This window comes from Camelus bactrianus, chromosome 13 (genome assembly GCF_048773025.1).
Source record: "Camelus bactrianus isolate YW-2024 breed Bactrian camel chromosome 13, ASM4877302v1, whole genome shotgun sequence".
Classification (NCBI taxonomy): Eukaryota; Metazoa; Chordata; class Mammalia; order Artiodactyla; family Camelidae; genus Camelus; species Camelus bactrianus.
Genome location: NC_133551.1, coordinates 14580492 through 14598244, shown reverse-complemented (window position 1 = coordinate 14598244; position 17753 = coordinate 14580492). Strand labels below are relative to the sequence as shown.

General features: G+C 33.7%; 1 protein-coding gene across 11 annotated transcripts in view; it reads right to left on the bottom strand.

Annotated features, from left to right (window-relative positions):
- Positions 1-278: 278 nt before the first annotated feature.
- The window catches only part of ODF2L (outer dense fiber of sperm tails 2 like), a 34143-nt gene continuing 16668 nt past the window's right edge, over positions 279-17753 (bottom strand). For 7 of the 11 annotated variants that reach the window (XM_074376076.1, XM_074376073.1, XM_074376072.1 and 4 more), the window contains 8 exons: positions 16253-16362; positions 15165-15300; positions 10446-10556; positions 9043-9147; positions 5537-5622; positions 5291-5453; positions 2990-3115; positions 279-874 (listed from right to left, as the gene is read on the bottom strand). In XM_074376076.1, coding sequence (XP_074232177.1) covers positions 746-874; positions 2990-3115; positions 5291-5453; positions 5537-5622; positions 9043-9147; positions 10446-10556; positions 15165-15300; positions 16253-16362 — 966 coding nt within the window. In that variant the 3' untranslated portion in view covers positions 279-745. Of the gene's footprint in view, positions 875-2989; positions 3116-5290; positions 5454-5536; positions 5623-6956; positions 7116-9042; positions 9148-10445; positions 10557-15164; positions 15301-16252; positions 16363-17753 lie in introns of all 11 variants that reach the window. The other 4 variants (XM_074376082.1, XM_074376079.1, XR_012511137.1 and 1 more) reach the window with 4 other exon arrangements.

Below are 17753 nucleotides of genomic sequence, written 5' to 3'. Positions count from 1 at the left end.
TTTAATCTTCTAGTTAACTCAGGGGCTTCAGAATGTCTACACTAATAATATCAGAGAATTACTAACATAAGATGAAGAACGAAAGAGCCTACGAATTCACAGGACAGCCTAAAGGCCTATTCTTTTTAAAGAAACAGCGCATGCCAACGTGTTTTCATCTGTCACCACCAGTTGTCATTTAGTAGCCATGGCTTAAAATTCTATGTTTAAAACCTCACAGAGGTTATAATGGCATCTTAGCAGATACTTGAAACAATACTAAGTCTACTGAGACATCATTATAAAAAAATAACATCCAGGATATTTCCTTTATTATATTAATTTATATATACATATACAGCACCATAATATGAAACAATTATGCACATTATTTAAAATCATGTATTGGGCCCACAATTGGCCTAGGTTTATTACAAACTCACTTGAATGGTGGCAACAGTCACAAAGAATCATTCTCACTTCTCTTCCATGTCTGTGTAAAATTTTCTAAAAACCAAAATAAATTAAATACAAATTAACCCAGAGCTAAATGAAAATTACCTAGCAAAAAAGGAGTACTAACATGTACCTTGTTTTAAAGTTTCAGCTGGATAATAAATTATGTTTCAAAAATCTTTACATAAAAACACTAATACTACCACCCATAAATTATAAAGTGTAACAACAGATAGTATATTTATTTTTTACCTAATTACTTTTTAGACTCATAGTAAAAAGCTAGTTTATAGAAAATAAATCGAACAATTCATCCAAACATTGTTACATAAGAAGTTTTAAGAAACTGTAAATAATTCTTAATACTCTCATTTTGATTCTCCGACTTTTCAAGACTATGTTGTATTTCTTTCAAACATACTTCCTGATGTTGTGCTTTCTAAATAAAAAAAGAAATAAAGATAATTAATAATGACACTCACATCAAAGGAAAGTCATGATATAAAATTTATATACACAATAATTGAGCACATGATTTTTAATTTTTTAAAAGAATCCTAACATCTGATGTGTTCATTATTAACTTATCTTAGAGTTCATTTTTATTTAAAATCCAGAGTAAATAAAGCACATACATGGTTGATCTCTACTGTGGTAGAGTTTGTTACAATACACATTCACTTAGCCCTAGATTATTACATATTTAACATGATTAACTTAAATTGGTTAAATTGGTTTTATTTAAAACTGTCACAATTAATTTCCATTACATTTAACAACATATTTTAATACTAGTTTTTGCTATTTTCTTTGCCTAAAAATTTGTATTTTATACCATAAGAATGACTTTGGGTATCTTAAAAATTGACAGAATTCTAGTTTTAATAATATAAACATTTTATTTTTAGGATCTTTTAAAAAATAAAGAACCCTCAATATCATAAGTGTTCTTTGAGGAAAAAACTTTAAAATCTAATATTTTTTAAAAATATTCAGTTGCATATAAATTCCCAAGTAGATTTGTTCACTGAAAATACTTTAGATAGGCCGCAAAGATCATCCAGCTTCCAACTTAAATGCAGGCATCTTGGGAAGAAAAATCTTTTATCTCCTATTGGGTATTCAGTGACATCTGAGACCTTCTGAAACTGACCGATGCCCCCCAGGGAAGTGTGGTGATATGAAACATGGTCTCGGCTGAGCTATGCAAAGTCACAGAATGAATACAATGAATCTCTGAGGAATATTGATTTTACTCAACAACTTGGAGGGAAAAAACGTTAATACAAACACACTTATACTGTAAAGTAGAATGTAAAATGTACATGGATTTTGGTATAACACATTAGATTCCAAAGACATTTCAGGCTTTTTGGTCCAGGTTAAGCTGCCAAGGGTTACCCTTAAGTCTGTGTACCCACTTCACCCTCCCACTGGAGGACTTGGGCAGAAAATCTGCAGAGGCCTGCTGTTGTGGGCAGGGCACCATGGAAGACACTAGCACACAATTAACTATGAGTTAAAAAAAAGTATTGAAATAAAGGGAAGCCTTGTGCTAAATTAAAAGTGAGAAATGTTTTGTCTTTTTAAAATTTTTAAAAAATTATTATTTTTTAATTTTGTGGAAGTAATTAGGCTTTTATTTGTTTGTTTGTTTGTTTGTTTGTTTGTTTTTAATGGAGGTACTGGGGATTGAACCCTTGTGCATGCTAGGCATGCACTCTGCTACTGAGCTATACACCCCCTACCCTAGAAATGTTTTGATCTGATTAAACTATCATGGAACTTTTGATGGTAATAAAATTAAACTAACATTGCATGTCAAGAATTATTTAACTTTTGAACCTTTCAGGTTTTCAACATTTGAGACACTTGGGAATGAAAAAGTAGTTTTAATAGAGTCTGGCTCCTGGAAAAAATAAAAGTATCATTATTTCCTATGTCATTGTTAAGCAGATAGTTTTCAAGTAATTCAGTCACAACTAGCGCTGGCTTTCACAGTATGTTATGCCAACTGACTATTTCATGAATAGTTAGGAAAAAACGTTAGAAGACTGATTAAGCACTGCCAATTTGGTATCCTCATTTCACGGTTGAGTAGATCCAAGTACCCACTTCATATACAGATATAAAATATTTATTTAACACCAACTTATAATTTTCTAAAATATAAGTCATTATTTAAGACATATCAAAATCCAGCTCATAATAATAGTATCTATCTTAAAAAAATAAACATACTAGAAAGAAAATAAGTAAACAATATCTGTAACTTCCATTAAGCATCTGTCATGCAAAAGTAACATGCAGGGACAGGGCCTGACAAGGCTTTGGGGGAAACGGGACAGAAGCTACCAAGGATGCAGGATAATAATTCTTCAGTACAATGCTGACATTTTAATTTTTTATGATTTATATTAGTCTTTATTTTTAATATTATCAGTAAAGCAATAGCCCTGATTCCCCTCACTTTGTACTTTAAACTACACTCCACTGTAAGAATGTTAAATGCTAACTTTTTTTTATGAAAATACATTGTCATACTAATACTTACACTGTTCATTTTGCAAACAAGTTGATTTTGTTCTTCATTTTTCTTTCTAAGCTCAGTTTCCAGATCTAATATTTTAATTTGTAAAGCCCTTTCTCCAGATGACATTTTTTCTATTTCTTCAGAAACCTGTAATTTTAATTAAAAGATAAAATAACTAAATGTGCTTTAAGGTATGAACTAAAGCCTTGACATAGTTATACTGTATCTCTTCTTTCCAAGTAGATATTATTTAGATATTAGACAATTAGCTGGAAAGTGTTTAAAGATGTTCTATCTGGAGAAACACAGATAGCATAAGCATGTATACTCCTCTTTGCTGAGTAAGTATCTGAAAAATCAGCTCGGGTGGAAGAGCGTGCGGATTTGCACTGCTCTGTGACTTAGGCAGGTTCTCCCCAGTACTGCATTTCTGTAACCTACTGAGACCAATGGCCACGTTTTACAGTATTTATAGTCACCACAGCGTCTAGAGTGGTGGTGGAGCATAGGAAGTTCACGATCAATGCTGATTACAGACTAACATGGATAGAATTAGGGACAGGGCAGGTGGTACTTATACTCCACAGACAGACAGACACAAAAAAGAGATTGGTTTTTTCATTCATTCACTCCCAAAGTGGTCTGAATTTGAGTTTTCGTATCTCTCTGATGGCTTACTTTAGCAGGAAGTCTAGCTTAGCTGTGTTTCTCCAGGGATTCAGGTGTGCAAGAGCCTATCTGCAGGATCCTGGGTTGAAAGCACAGGAATGGGAAGTGGAGGCAGGGACTAGTTCAGGAGCAAGGAGCTAATAGGAAGGACCATCCTCTAATCTAACTCCATGCACTAAGGTTTACGTTACTATCAAGTTATTTACAAAGATCTCTTGTGCACAAATGCCAAGTGAGGAATGCTAGCAGGATCTGAAGCTGTGGCAGAAGAGCCCTCAGGACAAGTGTGTCTTTCAGTGTCCCTCAGTGTGGACAAGGACAGTGCAGTGATGCACTCCTCACGTGGCAGGAACTAGGGACAGCTTGTGTTCCTCTGCAGCAGGAAAGAAAGGAGAGGGCAGACACATCGCTGGGGACTCTAAGCACTTCTATGAAGGAATCTGAGAGCATCTAGCACTTTCAAAGTCCATTTAGGTTGAACCCAGGATAAAGTCACTTCTTTTCCTCCTACAAGTTGGGGCTGAGAAATCTGAGTTACATTTCCACCACTGGCAGTAAGTTTTACTACTCAGCTTTCATTCAAATGTGTGTCTTTTAGAATCAATTTAAATTGTTTTCCTAGAGTTAAAAAAATAACCATATATCTATATGACACATGATTTAATAGCCATATTTCAAGGATACCAGATTTGAATCTGACTTGTGGAAGTGCCTTTAACAGGCTTGGGAAAGACCATGGGTGGAAGAGAGTTTAGAGGGAAAGATCCAGAATTTGGTGTTGGATGTGTTAAGATTGCGATCCTGAAATTAAGTGGGGGTGTCAAGTAAGTAGCAGAATGTGTGAATCTAGATTTCAGGGGAGAGAACAGTCTTGGGTAAAGTATACACCGGAGAGTCATCAGGATATATAGAAGGTCTCTTTTTAGCATCATTCAGTCCTATGAGGAAACTCTTCACCCCCATGTTACGAATTAAGAAACTGAAGTTTACAGAAGTAGCTTGCCCTGGGTCAGGGTAGAATGTGTCAGAGCCAGAATTCAAATCCACTTCTTGTGGATTCCAAAGCCCACCTTGTGTCCTTAAAAGACTACATTTTCAAAGCATTTGATAAATTTCTCTCTTTACCGAGATATTCTTAAATGAGTCCCCTCATGTCCAGATTGAACTAACCACGCCCCCGATGTACCTTGTACCTTCTCTGCATCGTCACATTTCCTGCATTTAATTCTTACATGTATTTATTTATACAACATTTGCCAAAAAAACCAGGGAGTTGAACTTTACAGCTTACCAGATCCTGATCAAAATGTTCAATAATTTACATATTTGCTTTTTTTCTTTAAAAAAAAATCAAAAAATAAACAAAACAAAACAAAAAAACAAAGAAGGAGGACTCCTTTGAAGTGTTTTCCACGTCTGCCATTTACCTGCCACATCATCATTTATCTAGTGAAGTAACTCTGGACCAGTAACGTATCTTTTTAGCTCCAAGAGGGACAAGTAGGTAAAAAACAAAAATGTAATTGCTCCCTTCACCCTGTCATCAGGATAAAAACAATAACCATAGGTTTGGCAAGATGAGATATTGTCTGTTTAAAAAGATGACTCTTTGGTAAACTAATTAAAAAGTTTCTAAATAAAGGCCATCTGTACCTTTTGTCTTCCTTCTTCTAAAGCAGCTTCCAGCTGTCTGGCCAATGCTGTATATTCTGCGGATTTCTCTTTAAACTTAAGATTGCTGTGCTTAAGATATTCTTCTTGGTTTGCTAGCTTCTTTTCAAGCTCTTTATTTTCTGCATCCATCTGTTCTAATTTTCTTTTTACAGAAGACATATATTTTAAATTATAGTGTGTAGGGAATAAATGTTAACACCAATTTGAAGTCAATTTAATACTTACTGTTGTAGGTTTTCACACTTCAACTGAATAAGATAATTTTCCTCTTCCAGAGAAAGCTTTGTCAGAAGATTATGATTTCCATCAACCTAAAAGAAAAAAGTTTTCTTGGTTACTTTCTTTATAATCAACTTCCAAAGAAATCAATATATTTAACATTAGAACAGTTATAAAAAAAAAAGCAGGTATAAATATTATTATTACTCCTATACAGAGAGACACCAAGAAATATTACATCATCAAAACACAAGTTCTTAAATTCCTGGTTAAGTTTAAAAAACTACGTTGCCTCAAAATATGTTTAGTCGAAAATCATTGACTAAAAGTTTTACTGAAAGGTGGTAATTAAAACATTCTGAATAATGTTTTATTGAAAAAGAAGACTTTTTTAAGTAAATGTGAAGATTTTAAACAGTAATCTCCTGTTGTTTAAAACTTAGCGTTACTCTTACAGTTTTTTATTTCACCTGCAGATAGTCTGATAACTGAATATCAGAGAAGTTGTAACTATGAGTAAAAACCACGTTCATGAGAAGCAGAATAAAATCAGCAAACATTTGCCCATGCTAAGACAGAATATTCTTCCCATTGCTTCAAAAGCTGTATTTAAATAGTTCAAGAAGTTTTGGGGAAAACAAAGAATTCTTCTCATAATTTCAATTTAGTAATTTGGGTTATCTATGGGATTTAACATTTTCCTAGAAAAATCTCTTCTCAGGAACTTAAATTCAGCAAAGTTTTATTTGCATGTTTTAAAAAACAGAATGCATTTCAATATTGAAATCCAGATTATATTTGGAAGATAGGGAATCCTTCCTAAAATTATTTTGCAGATAAAGAAAAAGACTTGCTACCATCCTTGGACATGCTTCTTTGAAAAACAAAAGTGATTGATTAAAAAATTATTAAGTGCTTAGTATGTGTTAGGCATTAAATTAAGAGGTGGCTATATGGTGACTAACAGGGCACCCATGATCCCTTTTCTGATAGAGTAAAAAAGTATATGTTGAAAAAAATTATTGAGAATAATCCAGATAAAGTTGATGCATAATTCTAAGTAAAATAAATTCTAATTGTGTAAGATAAATTACCATAATTTACCTTATCCTAACAACAAAAATTATACATGTAAACACAGCTTTACTCCTTTGTTCATGCTATTACTATGTCCTCAAATGTCTAAATATAGCCTTGTAAAAACAAACTAAATCATCAATTTCAGTTACCAATTTTTCACTATACAATACTAAAAGAGCAAGAATAGCTTGCAAAATAATATTACAGTATTTGCATGAAACGATATTTTATCAGCTTATTTAGATGAGAGTAAAATTATCAACCCCAGACATGAGTGCCCTCAACTGGTGAAATTATTCCAAAGCATTTAACACATCTGGCAAAAATCAGAGTGACGGCGGGACACCTGGCCCTGAAGCTCCCTAACGGTGTGTGCCTGGTCTGCACACTTCCCCTTGCAGTGCTGCAGGCTCTCCTGACACTCGTGAAGCCTCTGTTCCGCCGCCGTCAAGGAATCACGGACGTGCTCTAACTCCTTCAGATGAGACTCCATCTGGCCTCTCATCTGAGTGTAGCATTAGGGAAATAAGTGCAAGATCACACATTCAGCATTAATGTTTTACTATCTTAAATACTAGATATGCTTGCAATATAATAAGTATTTTCAGGTATAATAGTTTTAAACAAAAAGATTCAAACAAATAAACATAAATTAACTTTAAGTTAGACTCTGCTAAATAAAAACATATAATTCAAAAGTGGGCTGGATTTTAATTGGTTTCCAAAAAGTCTGTTGAGTAAATGAAATATGGTAATATTAGCTTGCAGGGAGAATGTCTAAACTACTTAGGAAAGCAAACTTTTTTGAATCCTGTCATTTCTATTCAAGCATGGATATTACTAATAAAACTGGCATGGTGGTTTTCTACTGTCCAGCCATCAGTCTAAAGCAACTGTCACTTTTTCTCATTCAATCTTGTAACTCAGATATTTCAATTAGAGCAGCTTTGCTGCACCCATCTTAGTCCAAATCAGTAGAGTTTACTGTATGTAATTTCAAGAAAGCTAATACCATCAGTCCTCATTAGACTATAATTTGATCATCAATGTTGCTATGAACAAATCTAATTGTATCCATATTAATCTCTTTGGCTGCTGTGGCACTTTTGTGGAGATGTGACAAGAAGCAACCCTAAGAAATGTTTGTACTGCTAATTAAGAAAAAATGACAAGACACAGGGTATTTAGGATGTTCACTGGGAGGAAAAACAAGAGTGAGATTCTTTCCCCGACCCAGGGAACACCTGGAGCTGCTGTGCAACATCTAGCATCCTTGAAGGTAAGACGAGAACAAAGCCTACCTCTGGGTCCCCAAACATCTAAGAGCCCATGAGAAAACCAGGGGACTTGAAACAGTGAAAAAGAAAAAGGAAGCATTTCATTAAAAAAAATGACTGTCTACTTTAATACCAGTAAGAAAACATTGTGACCTCACAGTATCTAAAACCCACAGGCTCCTGCCCCACTGGCCTCTCAGACAGGTTTTGTAATAGGCTTTTATTTACAGTGCTGCCTACAAAGGAGGAAACACTTGCATTGGTGCGTCTCATGAGAAAAAGAGATCAAGAGATGTGAAATGATCTCTTCTCTGGGCTGCTAAAACTAGGCGAAAAGTAATTCTGAGCAGTAAGTTGCACATTTGATGGGCTATCTTGATCTCTGTTTAACCAGCAGAATGCCTGCTCTGGCTGACCTCGTCTTCACATTGGTAAGACTTACTCAGATTTCTCAGTTCCAAGACGTGGGGGCAACCCAGAGACAGTCACCTTATTACACTCAGTTGAAACTGACCAGCAACATCCCATGACCTCTGCAGCTGGGAGGCAGCGTCCTATGACTTTCACTGCTTCCTTACCAAAACAACTTTGAAAAGACCCAGAAAGGGATGCGGTTTCATTTAAAAACTTAAAAATATTCACAAAAACATCATAACTTGCCAACATTGACCTTCCCCTCATTTTTTTGCAATAAGATGAAAAGAAGGGAAAGATACTGTTTTTTTTTAATGATGTTATTTTTCTTCCAAAAAAGCATTTTGTGGAGAATATTTATTTACTTTGCTCTTTTACACAAAAGATTTAATACCAGAAGAAAAAAAAGTGAGATTGAAAATGAGAGGTATTCACGTTTGCATGAAGCTCACTGACAAATAACCATTTTTGTGCTATTTAGGTCTGCTCTTGTATGAGAAAAATTAAACATTTATGCTATTTTCCAAATATTTTGGAAAAAGTTAAAAAACATTCATACAAACAAACATTTCAAGCCAGGAAGAAACATTATTTCCTCAAAAAACAAACTGCCACAGAAATCCAGGACAGATAATTCTAGGTCTAAACTACAGAAAATGACCAAAAAGATGTATATAAAATTTATAAAGCACAAAACTTATAATTAAAATATTATTTTATTCTTTAAATTGTCAAACTTACCTTCTTTAATTTTTTATTTTTGTTTTTTGTTATTAGGTTATTTTCTTGTAGCAAATTTTCACATCTGCTTTTCACCATTTCAGCTGCTTCTTGCAACTTTTGTATCTGAAAATAAAAAACATTATTAGAGTAACATGAATTATTTTATTATTAGGACCAATATATGAAATAAAAGCAAACAATCTACATTTAAATTTTAAAATTTCAATTTTAAACAAATCCTTATTTCCCTATTAATACTCTATGTTTATCTAACGTTATTCCTTCTTTAAATATGGGAATCCCTCAGTGATCTAATCCACAATCCTTTTGTGATTGACCTGTCTTCTCCCATCAATACTTCTAGAATCTTGAGCTCTGAATATCAGCAAGAGAGATTCATTTGCTGGTCAATATCACTCTAAAGAATCAGTCCCTGGTCCAAACTAGCTCCTAAACCAGTTATTTTACTCTCCAAGTCAAAATCTGCTCAAAAAATATCTGAAGACTTTATACAAGGCCCAGAGCCAAGAATATGGTAACTGATCCACAGTATTCTTGCTGAGGGATTAAACTGGAACAATTGGCTGGAAGACCCAGACGACATTCTCAGTAACATGTCCCACAGTCCATCACAGCCTCCATTCTTACCTCCAGCCAGGACGCCAGCAATATCCTAACTGGATGTCTCAACTCCATTTTCCCATTAGAAAACCAGTTTAGAAACCATTGGGATGGAGCCCTTCCTGCTTACCTACAGTATGCCCCCCGTAAGCTTTAAACTTTAGTTCATTATTCTTCAATTCAAACACTGTCTTCTGAGAAAATCAAGTTCTTTATTGACTAGTTTGTTACCCATCATTCAAGGACCCAAGTAAGTCCCATCAAATTAAGTTTTTCTTAAATACTACATTTCCAAAACATAAGCTTTTCTATAAATTACCATTGAACACATGCTTTCTTTCATATATATCGTCATAAGTTCTTTTCCAGGTCTTTCATGTGAGTAAATCTGAATTATACTTTATTTAGTTGGAAAGAGGAAATATTAGGCTTTAATGATCCTTGAAGGGAGCCATTATTCTAAATCAATACCATTAAAAATGTAAGAAAACAAACATAACCAAGATTAGCAAGATTATACATAAGGTTCACAATTATACCTATGTTATTAATTTCAGATTTACTCGTAGGAGTTATCCAATACAAACACAGGTAATGTTTAAATCAGGAATCAGCAGAATCATCATTTTATAAAACTATTTGGGACCTTAAGAAATATTGGGGATATATTGTATTTATATATTCTATCACAAATAATAACTCTACATTTCTACAGTTCTGCTTATTTAGATCATAAACAAATGCAGTGTTTTAAATTATCTACCAAATTTAACAAACATTAAAATATATGCAATGGTCACCTGAGTTTTATAAACTTCAATAAGGGTTTTCTGTTGTTTTTCTACTTCTTGTAATTCTAAGAGTTCATTTTCAACAGAAACAACCTCGTCCTTCAAAGCAGCAAGTGCAGTCTATTAAGGAATATATAAAAAGATTTTATAAATTAGAATTCACTTATACTTCAGTGCTATAGTATTATAAAAACGAATAGTTTATCAACAAAAGTAATAAAATAATTATTTCTGATTGCAAATAATTACCATCTAAAACTTAGGAATTTCAAAAAGCGAGTAATATTTATGAGCAACCTTAAAAAGACTTACTTAAGACATACATATTTAAACTTTAGAACTTTATTTGCCAAAAAAGACTTGGAAAATAGAAAGACTATGTTTCTGGAAGGGAGTACTCAATACTACTGACATACCAGTTTTTTTCCAAATCATAACACTTTACCACAATTACAACCAAGAGTGTAACAGTTGAGGGAATGAGGAATATGACAAAATTAATTTAAAGTTCATATGAAAAAATAGAGGCTAACAAAATTTTTAAAGGAATTCTAAATAGAGAATCTCAGTACTTACTAGATATTAAAATGTATAAATAACTAAAATCATTAAGGTACTAAGAGAGTAGTATATAAGTCTATGGAATAAAAAAAGAAAAATACACTAAAATTATGTTTAGTACATGACAAAGGTTGGATTTTTAAATAAAATAGGGAAAATATGGATCACTATATAATGGTAATAAGATAACTATTAGGACAAAACAGATTATGAAAACACAATTTTTATATTAATTATAAATTTATTTAAATATACTAAATATGAAAAATAAAGCTTTAAATTTTTTCACAGATGATCCAGGTAAAATTTTATTTGATTTCAGGATAGCAAAAACCCAACTAAGTATAAAATCAAAAGAAAATATCAAGAACTGTAAGGGTCTGACATTTTACCCTCCAAGTTTACGAGACAGCCTAGCACAGTTTCATGGATACTAGCAGAAGACACAAGACTCCTGGCTCAGAGCCTTAATCACTTTATTACAGCAATAGCAGTAGCCAGATATCAGCATTTGTGTTAGTTTTGTAAGCCCCACTTCCCACAGGGCAATACAAAGAGGGCCAGATGACACCTGTACACGAGTGGGATGTATGGAGGAGCAACCCTGAGTCTAGGGAACCCAAATCTCTTATAACAGGAAGAAGCACGCCTTTTGGTAGATGGAAACATTGTTATCTTCCAAAGATGTTCACTATACAAACATCCTTGAAAAGATAGTCTGGATCTGAATCACAGGCGGTCAGTACTTGGGCTTGCAAGATGTGCAGAAATGGGAGAGACTCACAAAAGCAGCCATAAAGGAAAAAGATACACACACACACACACACACACACACACACACACAAATACATACACATATATATGTATACATATATCAGCAAAATTTCATAGCCCCTTGAAAAATTTAAAAGGCAAACAAAATGCAAAAAAAGTAAAAAATTATGACAGAAGATTAATACGCTTAATATATAGAGTTCTTACATAATAATTAGGAACAAAGACATATAAAGGGCATAGGTTATTCAAAAAGGCAGAAACATAAATGATCAATACATGAAAAAAATATGTTCACTAGTCATTAAAAAATGCTCTAGGCACTGTATAGTCTTCTAGCAGTGAATAAAAGAGACAAAATTCCCTTCTGTCATGAGCTTACTGTACCCCATGTATAGATGTGTAGAAACAAGGAGTAGATGGATGAAAAATAAGAATAAGAAGTAAAATATATCATACATGAAAGCAGGGTAGGAAGGACAAGTTGGGAATGGGCCAGGGAGGCCCCCTGTGAAAGGGACTTCTGAGTAGACACCAAAAGGAAGTGTGGCTCTCTGAGGTAAGAGGAGTCTCAAAGAGAAAAGCAAGGGTAGGAGAAAGCCTGGCCACTCAGGGAAAAACAGCAAGAAAGCCAATGTGGCAGGAAGCAAGAAAACAGAGAGGAGCATGGAAAGACACGAGGTCAGAGACATAAAGGAAAGCCAGAAGGTGTAAAGCCTTGTAGATGTCTACTCTATGAAACAAGATATCATTGAAGGGTTTTGAGCTGAGCAGTGACATGGTCTGATTTATATTTTTATAGGAATTATGCTATGGCTACACTGAATGCTGACTGCAGGGAAAAGGGCAGAAGCAAAAAGAATTAGGATGTCACTCTAACAACGAAAGATGATGGCGGCTTGAACCAGAATAACGGCAGTGATGCTGGTGAGAAGTGATCAAATTCTGGATATATTAGAAGTAGATCTGCTGACAAACTAGAAGCAGGTGTGAGAGAAAGGAGTCAAGTAACAGAAAGGATGATTGCCATTAGCTGAGAAACTGAAAACTGTAGCATGGAGCACACTGGGGAGTACAGGAGCTGTGTTTTGGGACTTCAGAAGCAAGGTCTAGGTTAGAGAGATTTGAGAGCGCCCATAATATAGATGGCATTTAAAGCCCCAACACTAGATAAGATCACCTATAAAATTTGGAGATATTTGGAGTACTGGAAAAAGTACAGGGATCCATTTATGATGGGTAATTGGAAATACATAACACTAACATTACGAATGGGAATGTGATGCTGAACATATGTATGTTCACATGTAACTGAAAAACTGTGCTCTACACTGGAAATTGACACAACATTGTAAACTGACTATAACTCAATAAAATAAAATTAAAAAACAAAACAAAACAAAGAATGAACACCCTTTTGAGCATGTAATTCCACCTCTAGAAATTTATCCTAAGAAAACAGACATAAAAAGACTCAAATTATCCACATTTTTACTTACAATAGCAAAAAAACTGGAAGTGGTCCCCAAAAATTACATATATGCTAAAAGAGTAACCCTACTTATCTTTTGGTTGTGAGATTATAGGTGATTTTTAAAATTTTTCCTTTTGTGCTTTTCTGTTTTTTACACTTTCTATAATCACCAAATAGAACTTTATAACCCTCAAGATAACTTTCATTGTTTTTATTAGAGGAGGTCACTGGGCCTTGGAAACAGTATTAGCTAGCATCTTCTTCATTTGAAACTAAAATCTAAAATTATTCTAAAGTAATTGAAAATAACAATATACAACATCTAGGCAATTTTACATTGTAAATAACATATGCCAAGTATACTTAGATATTTTTCCTTAAAATCCAGAGAATAATGCATTTAAAATATGTTTCAGAATTATTAATTATAATAATATATAAACTTCAACTCAATTTATACTTGTGTAATTTAAAATTAATTTCATTACCATGTAATTAAAAACTAGATTTATAATTAATGAAATATCCTTCTTACCCCTCTCTCTGAAGGATACCAAGGAAATTAAGAAAATAAAAATACACAAAATTGCTTCCTCTTCGTGGATAAAACATTTAAGAAATTCATTCAATAAATATTCATAGACAGCGAAGTATATGTCACACCTCCCCAGGGCATCCTGGGCGAACAGAGATGGGCGTTTATGAGGAAAGACTCATCCCAACTGAGAAGACTTCGATGGGAAGCAGCATTTGAACTGAACTTTAAAGGAAAGGTAGGATTTATATACTGAGAAAAATAGCATCCCAAACTGTACAAAGAGTAAAAATATAGGAATAGACAGAGGAAAACATAAACATAGTGCAGGAAACAGTGAGTGCTCTTATTTGGCTAGAGTTCAGGATGACTGCAAGACAGCATCCTCTGACTGAAAAAGGAGAAGCGCTGAGTGGTAGGGCGCTTTCAGGAAGTCTCCCCAGAAAGGAGCGATGGGGAAAAGGGACACAATTCATCTTTTGATTCCCTCCAACCTGTTGTCTGAAATTTAGCTATAATGGATGGAGCCCCAGCAGCCATTCTGAATCATGAAGATGAGGGTCACAACCTAGGAACGGCAGAGTAGAGAGCTAACAAGTAGCTAGGTTCTCTGACACCGTACCGGCTCTGAACTGCCAATTCTGGCCTTCTTTTCCATCAACAGATTCTTTTCTGTCCTCTATTTACTGTCCTCCAAATTATCATCCTCCAAAAACAGTATTATGGAAGTGAAAATGATGCCAAAGTCTTTAGTCAAGTCTCATCAGGTTACATGTTTCTATGATTGGTAACTCAAATATTCTTTTTCTCAGAAAGTATAAAAACTTCTTCCCCATCTTTTCTCGGCTACACATAAAAACCAATCACCCCTGGGATTTGATTAAGTTGGAAAATTCTTTCTGGTTATGAAGTGGCCAAGAACATACTTTCTGGTTTCAAACAGACCAGGCCTGAGGTTATATCCTATCGTAACCATGACACCTAGAAATAATCTTATGTATTAAAGTTAATGTAATTTTGGATGATTCATCTAACTGCTAAAATTGGCAAATAAATAAATTTTTTTAGGTTGAGACAAACAGAGTTACTCAACTTTATAAATCTTATTTAATGCTGCTGAAAACAATTTTTACATGTATGTGTAAATAATTATAAACATTAAAAAATCGATATCTAAGTATCTGTGTATGTATGGTATGTACAGATAGATAGTTTTAGAAGTGACTTGTTATCATGACACTAATTATTCTCTAACACTCTGAGAGACATAAGGGACAAAATGATGCAAGAGCACTGTTCCAAACATGCTGTTATCTGAAGCTACTTCTACCAAGTAAACTAAGCTGTCATTACAAACACACACACACACACAAACACATAGTACCTTTAATTTTGTGTTCTCAAGATTCAGAGATTCATTTTCACATTCAATTGTGTGAAGTTTTCTAAGAATTTCTTCACATGAATTTTTTCCATGGTCTTCCATTTTCTTCAGGTCTTCCAAAAGATTAATGATTTGCCTTTATAAAATATTTTATAAAAGTCACAGAAATTTTCAAACAATATATTTTAAGAGTGTTCCTGAAATTATTTTGGTAGGGTACACTGTTTCAAAAGTTAGTAGAACTCATACAACCAAGGAAATAGGAAGCGGTAACCTGTATGATTACTACTACCTGAGCAACTTTGATTAGAAATAATTAACCATTTATGATGCCAGTGAGAAATTATACAACATTCTCTTTGCTAGTCAATGAAACACCTAAACTACCACCCACAGGTAGGTCTGTCTGTCATTTACACATGTGCACACACATATGCACAATTTCAGGGACAAGTTTAAATAAAGGATCAAGTGATGTAATAAATAATCTTTAGAAGCAAAGTATATGCATTAGTTTTCAATGATAAAATTGAAGAAAATATACAGAAAATGAAGCATTCAAAAGCAAATATTCAGAGTTCATTATTGTTGGGGCTTATGAATAAATTTCAAATCATAAAATATCCATATTTTCCCTCACTGATTTTCTTTGTTATACAATAAGACACTTTAAGGAAAAATAATTTTTAGAAATTTGGAAGCATTTATGTTTTTATTATAAACTTTGTTATATATAGCTACTTAAATATTATTTTTAGTAGAGAAATATCACTTCCATTTCAAGACAAGGTCAATGTTAACATTTACTGCAAACAATAGATGACACATACTCAAACATCAAATACTAACCTACAAGTTCAAAATTTCAAAATGTGAACACCAATGCACTTTTAGTGGGTAATCGTTTTCATTGTATTTTTAGAGTAGAGTAACGAAAGCTTACAGAATTATAAATAGCAAAATTATCAAATCATATAGACAACAGCTTTACCACATGTAATCCAAAAAAACCAAAATACTAACCACTCAAAGAGGAAAGAACTAAAAATACTTATTAAACATTAAAAAACTCTAAATTTTTTTCTTACTTTTTCATTGTTTCGATCTGAACTTCCAATTCGTTTTTTTCTATTACAATTTTGTCATGATGACTTTTCCAGGCATTGGAAGCTGAAATTGTCTCAGACAACTTGGCTTCCTAAAAAACACATAAAATACTCATTTTGTAATTTAATAACACTTAGGTTTTGTTCAGGGCCCTAAACACAAATACATTATAAACAAGGAAACACCCATCCTATAAACTTTGGAACTTCCGTTACAGAGAATTTCAGTGTACAGCTCTGAACACAGGAAAATTTTAAAGTAACCTTTAATAATGACTCGATATTACTATTATTTCATAGGCACATAGTGGCAGTTCTAACTTAACATTTTAAGGATATTGATGGAACTATTTTCAAATAACGTTTTGTAATTACTGAAGATAATTCCCTTTACATTTATTAAACTTTTCATTTGGCATTCTATCTACAGTAGATGCTGACAACCACATAAGCATCAGAGAAAGACGCCCTCTATGGTATACAGAGAAACTGCTTGCAATTCCCCAATTCCCCAACATTCAATGATGCAGCCTATATATCTTTTAGATGCCAAGCTGTTTTTTTTAAATTGAGGTATAGTTTGATGTACCATATTACATAAGTTTCAGGTGTACAACATAGTGATTAACAATTTTTAAAGGTTATATTCCATTTACAGTTATTATAAAATATTAGTTATATCCCCTCTGTTGTACAATATATCCTTGTAGCTTATTTTATACATAGTAGTTTGTACCTCTTAATTCCTTGTCTTTATCTTGCCCCTCCCCCCTTTTCTCCCCACTAGTAACCAGTAGTTTGTTCTCCATATCTGTGAATCTGTTTCTTTTTTATTATATTCACCAGTTTATTTTTTAGATTCCATATATCAATGATATCATACAGTATTTGTCTTTCTCTATGTGACTTATTTCACTTAGCATAATACTTTATTCTACTTAGCATAAAACACTTAGCATACAAGTCCATCCCTGTTGTTGCAAATGGCAAAAAGTCATTCTTTTTGATGCCTCAGTAATATTCGTGTGTGTGTGTGTGTGTATCACAACTTCTTTATCCATTTATCTGCTGATGGACACTTAGGTTGCTTCCGTATCTTGGCAATTTAAATAATGCTTCTATGAACATTAGGGTGCATGTATCTTTTTGAATTAGTGTTCCCACTTTGGGGGGATAAATACCCAGGAGAGCAACTGCTGGGCCATATGTAGTTCTATGCCAAGCTGTTTTGTGGAGATCACCCATTGGCCTTCAAACACTAGAACTGTCAGCAAAGAAATGAAAGCGGTAGTGGTGGGTTATCCACCTTGAATGTGAGCTCCCAGAGATGGATTGTTTTGTTCATTGCTTAGAGTCTTGAGTAGTGCCTGGCATACAGCAGACTCTCGGTAAGTAACTGTCAAATGAATCTACTGTCTACAAATCCACCTTGAGAGCTACAGCCACTGTACCCACCTCTATAATCTACAGAAAAACAAACACA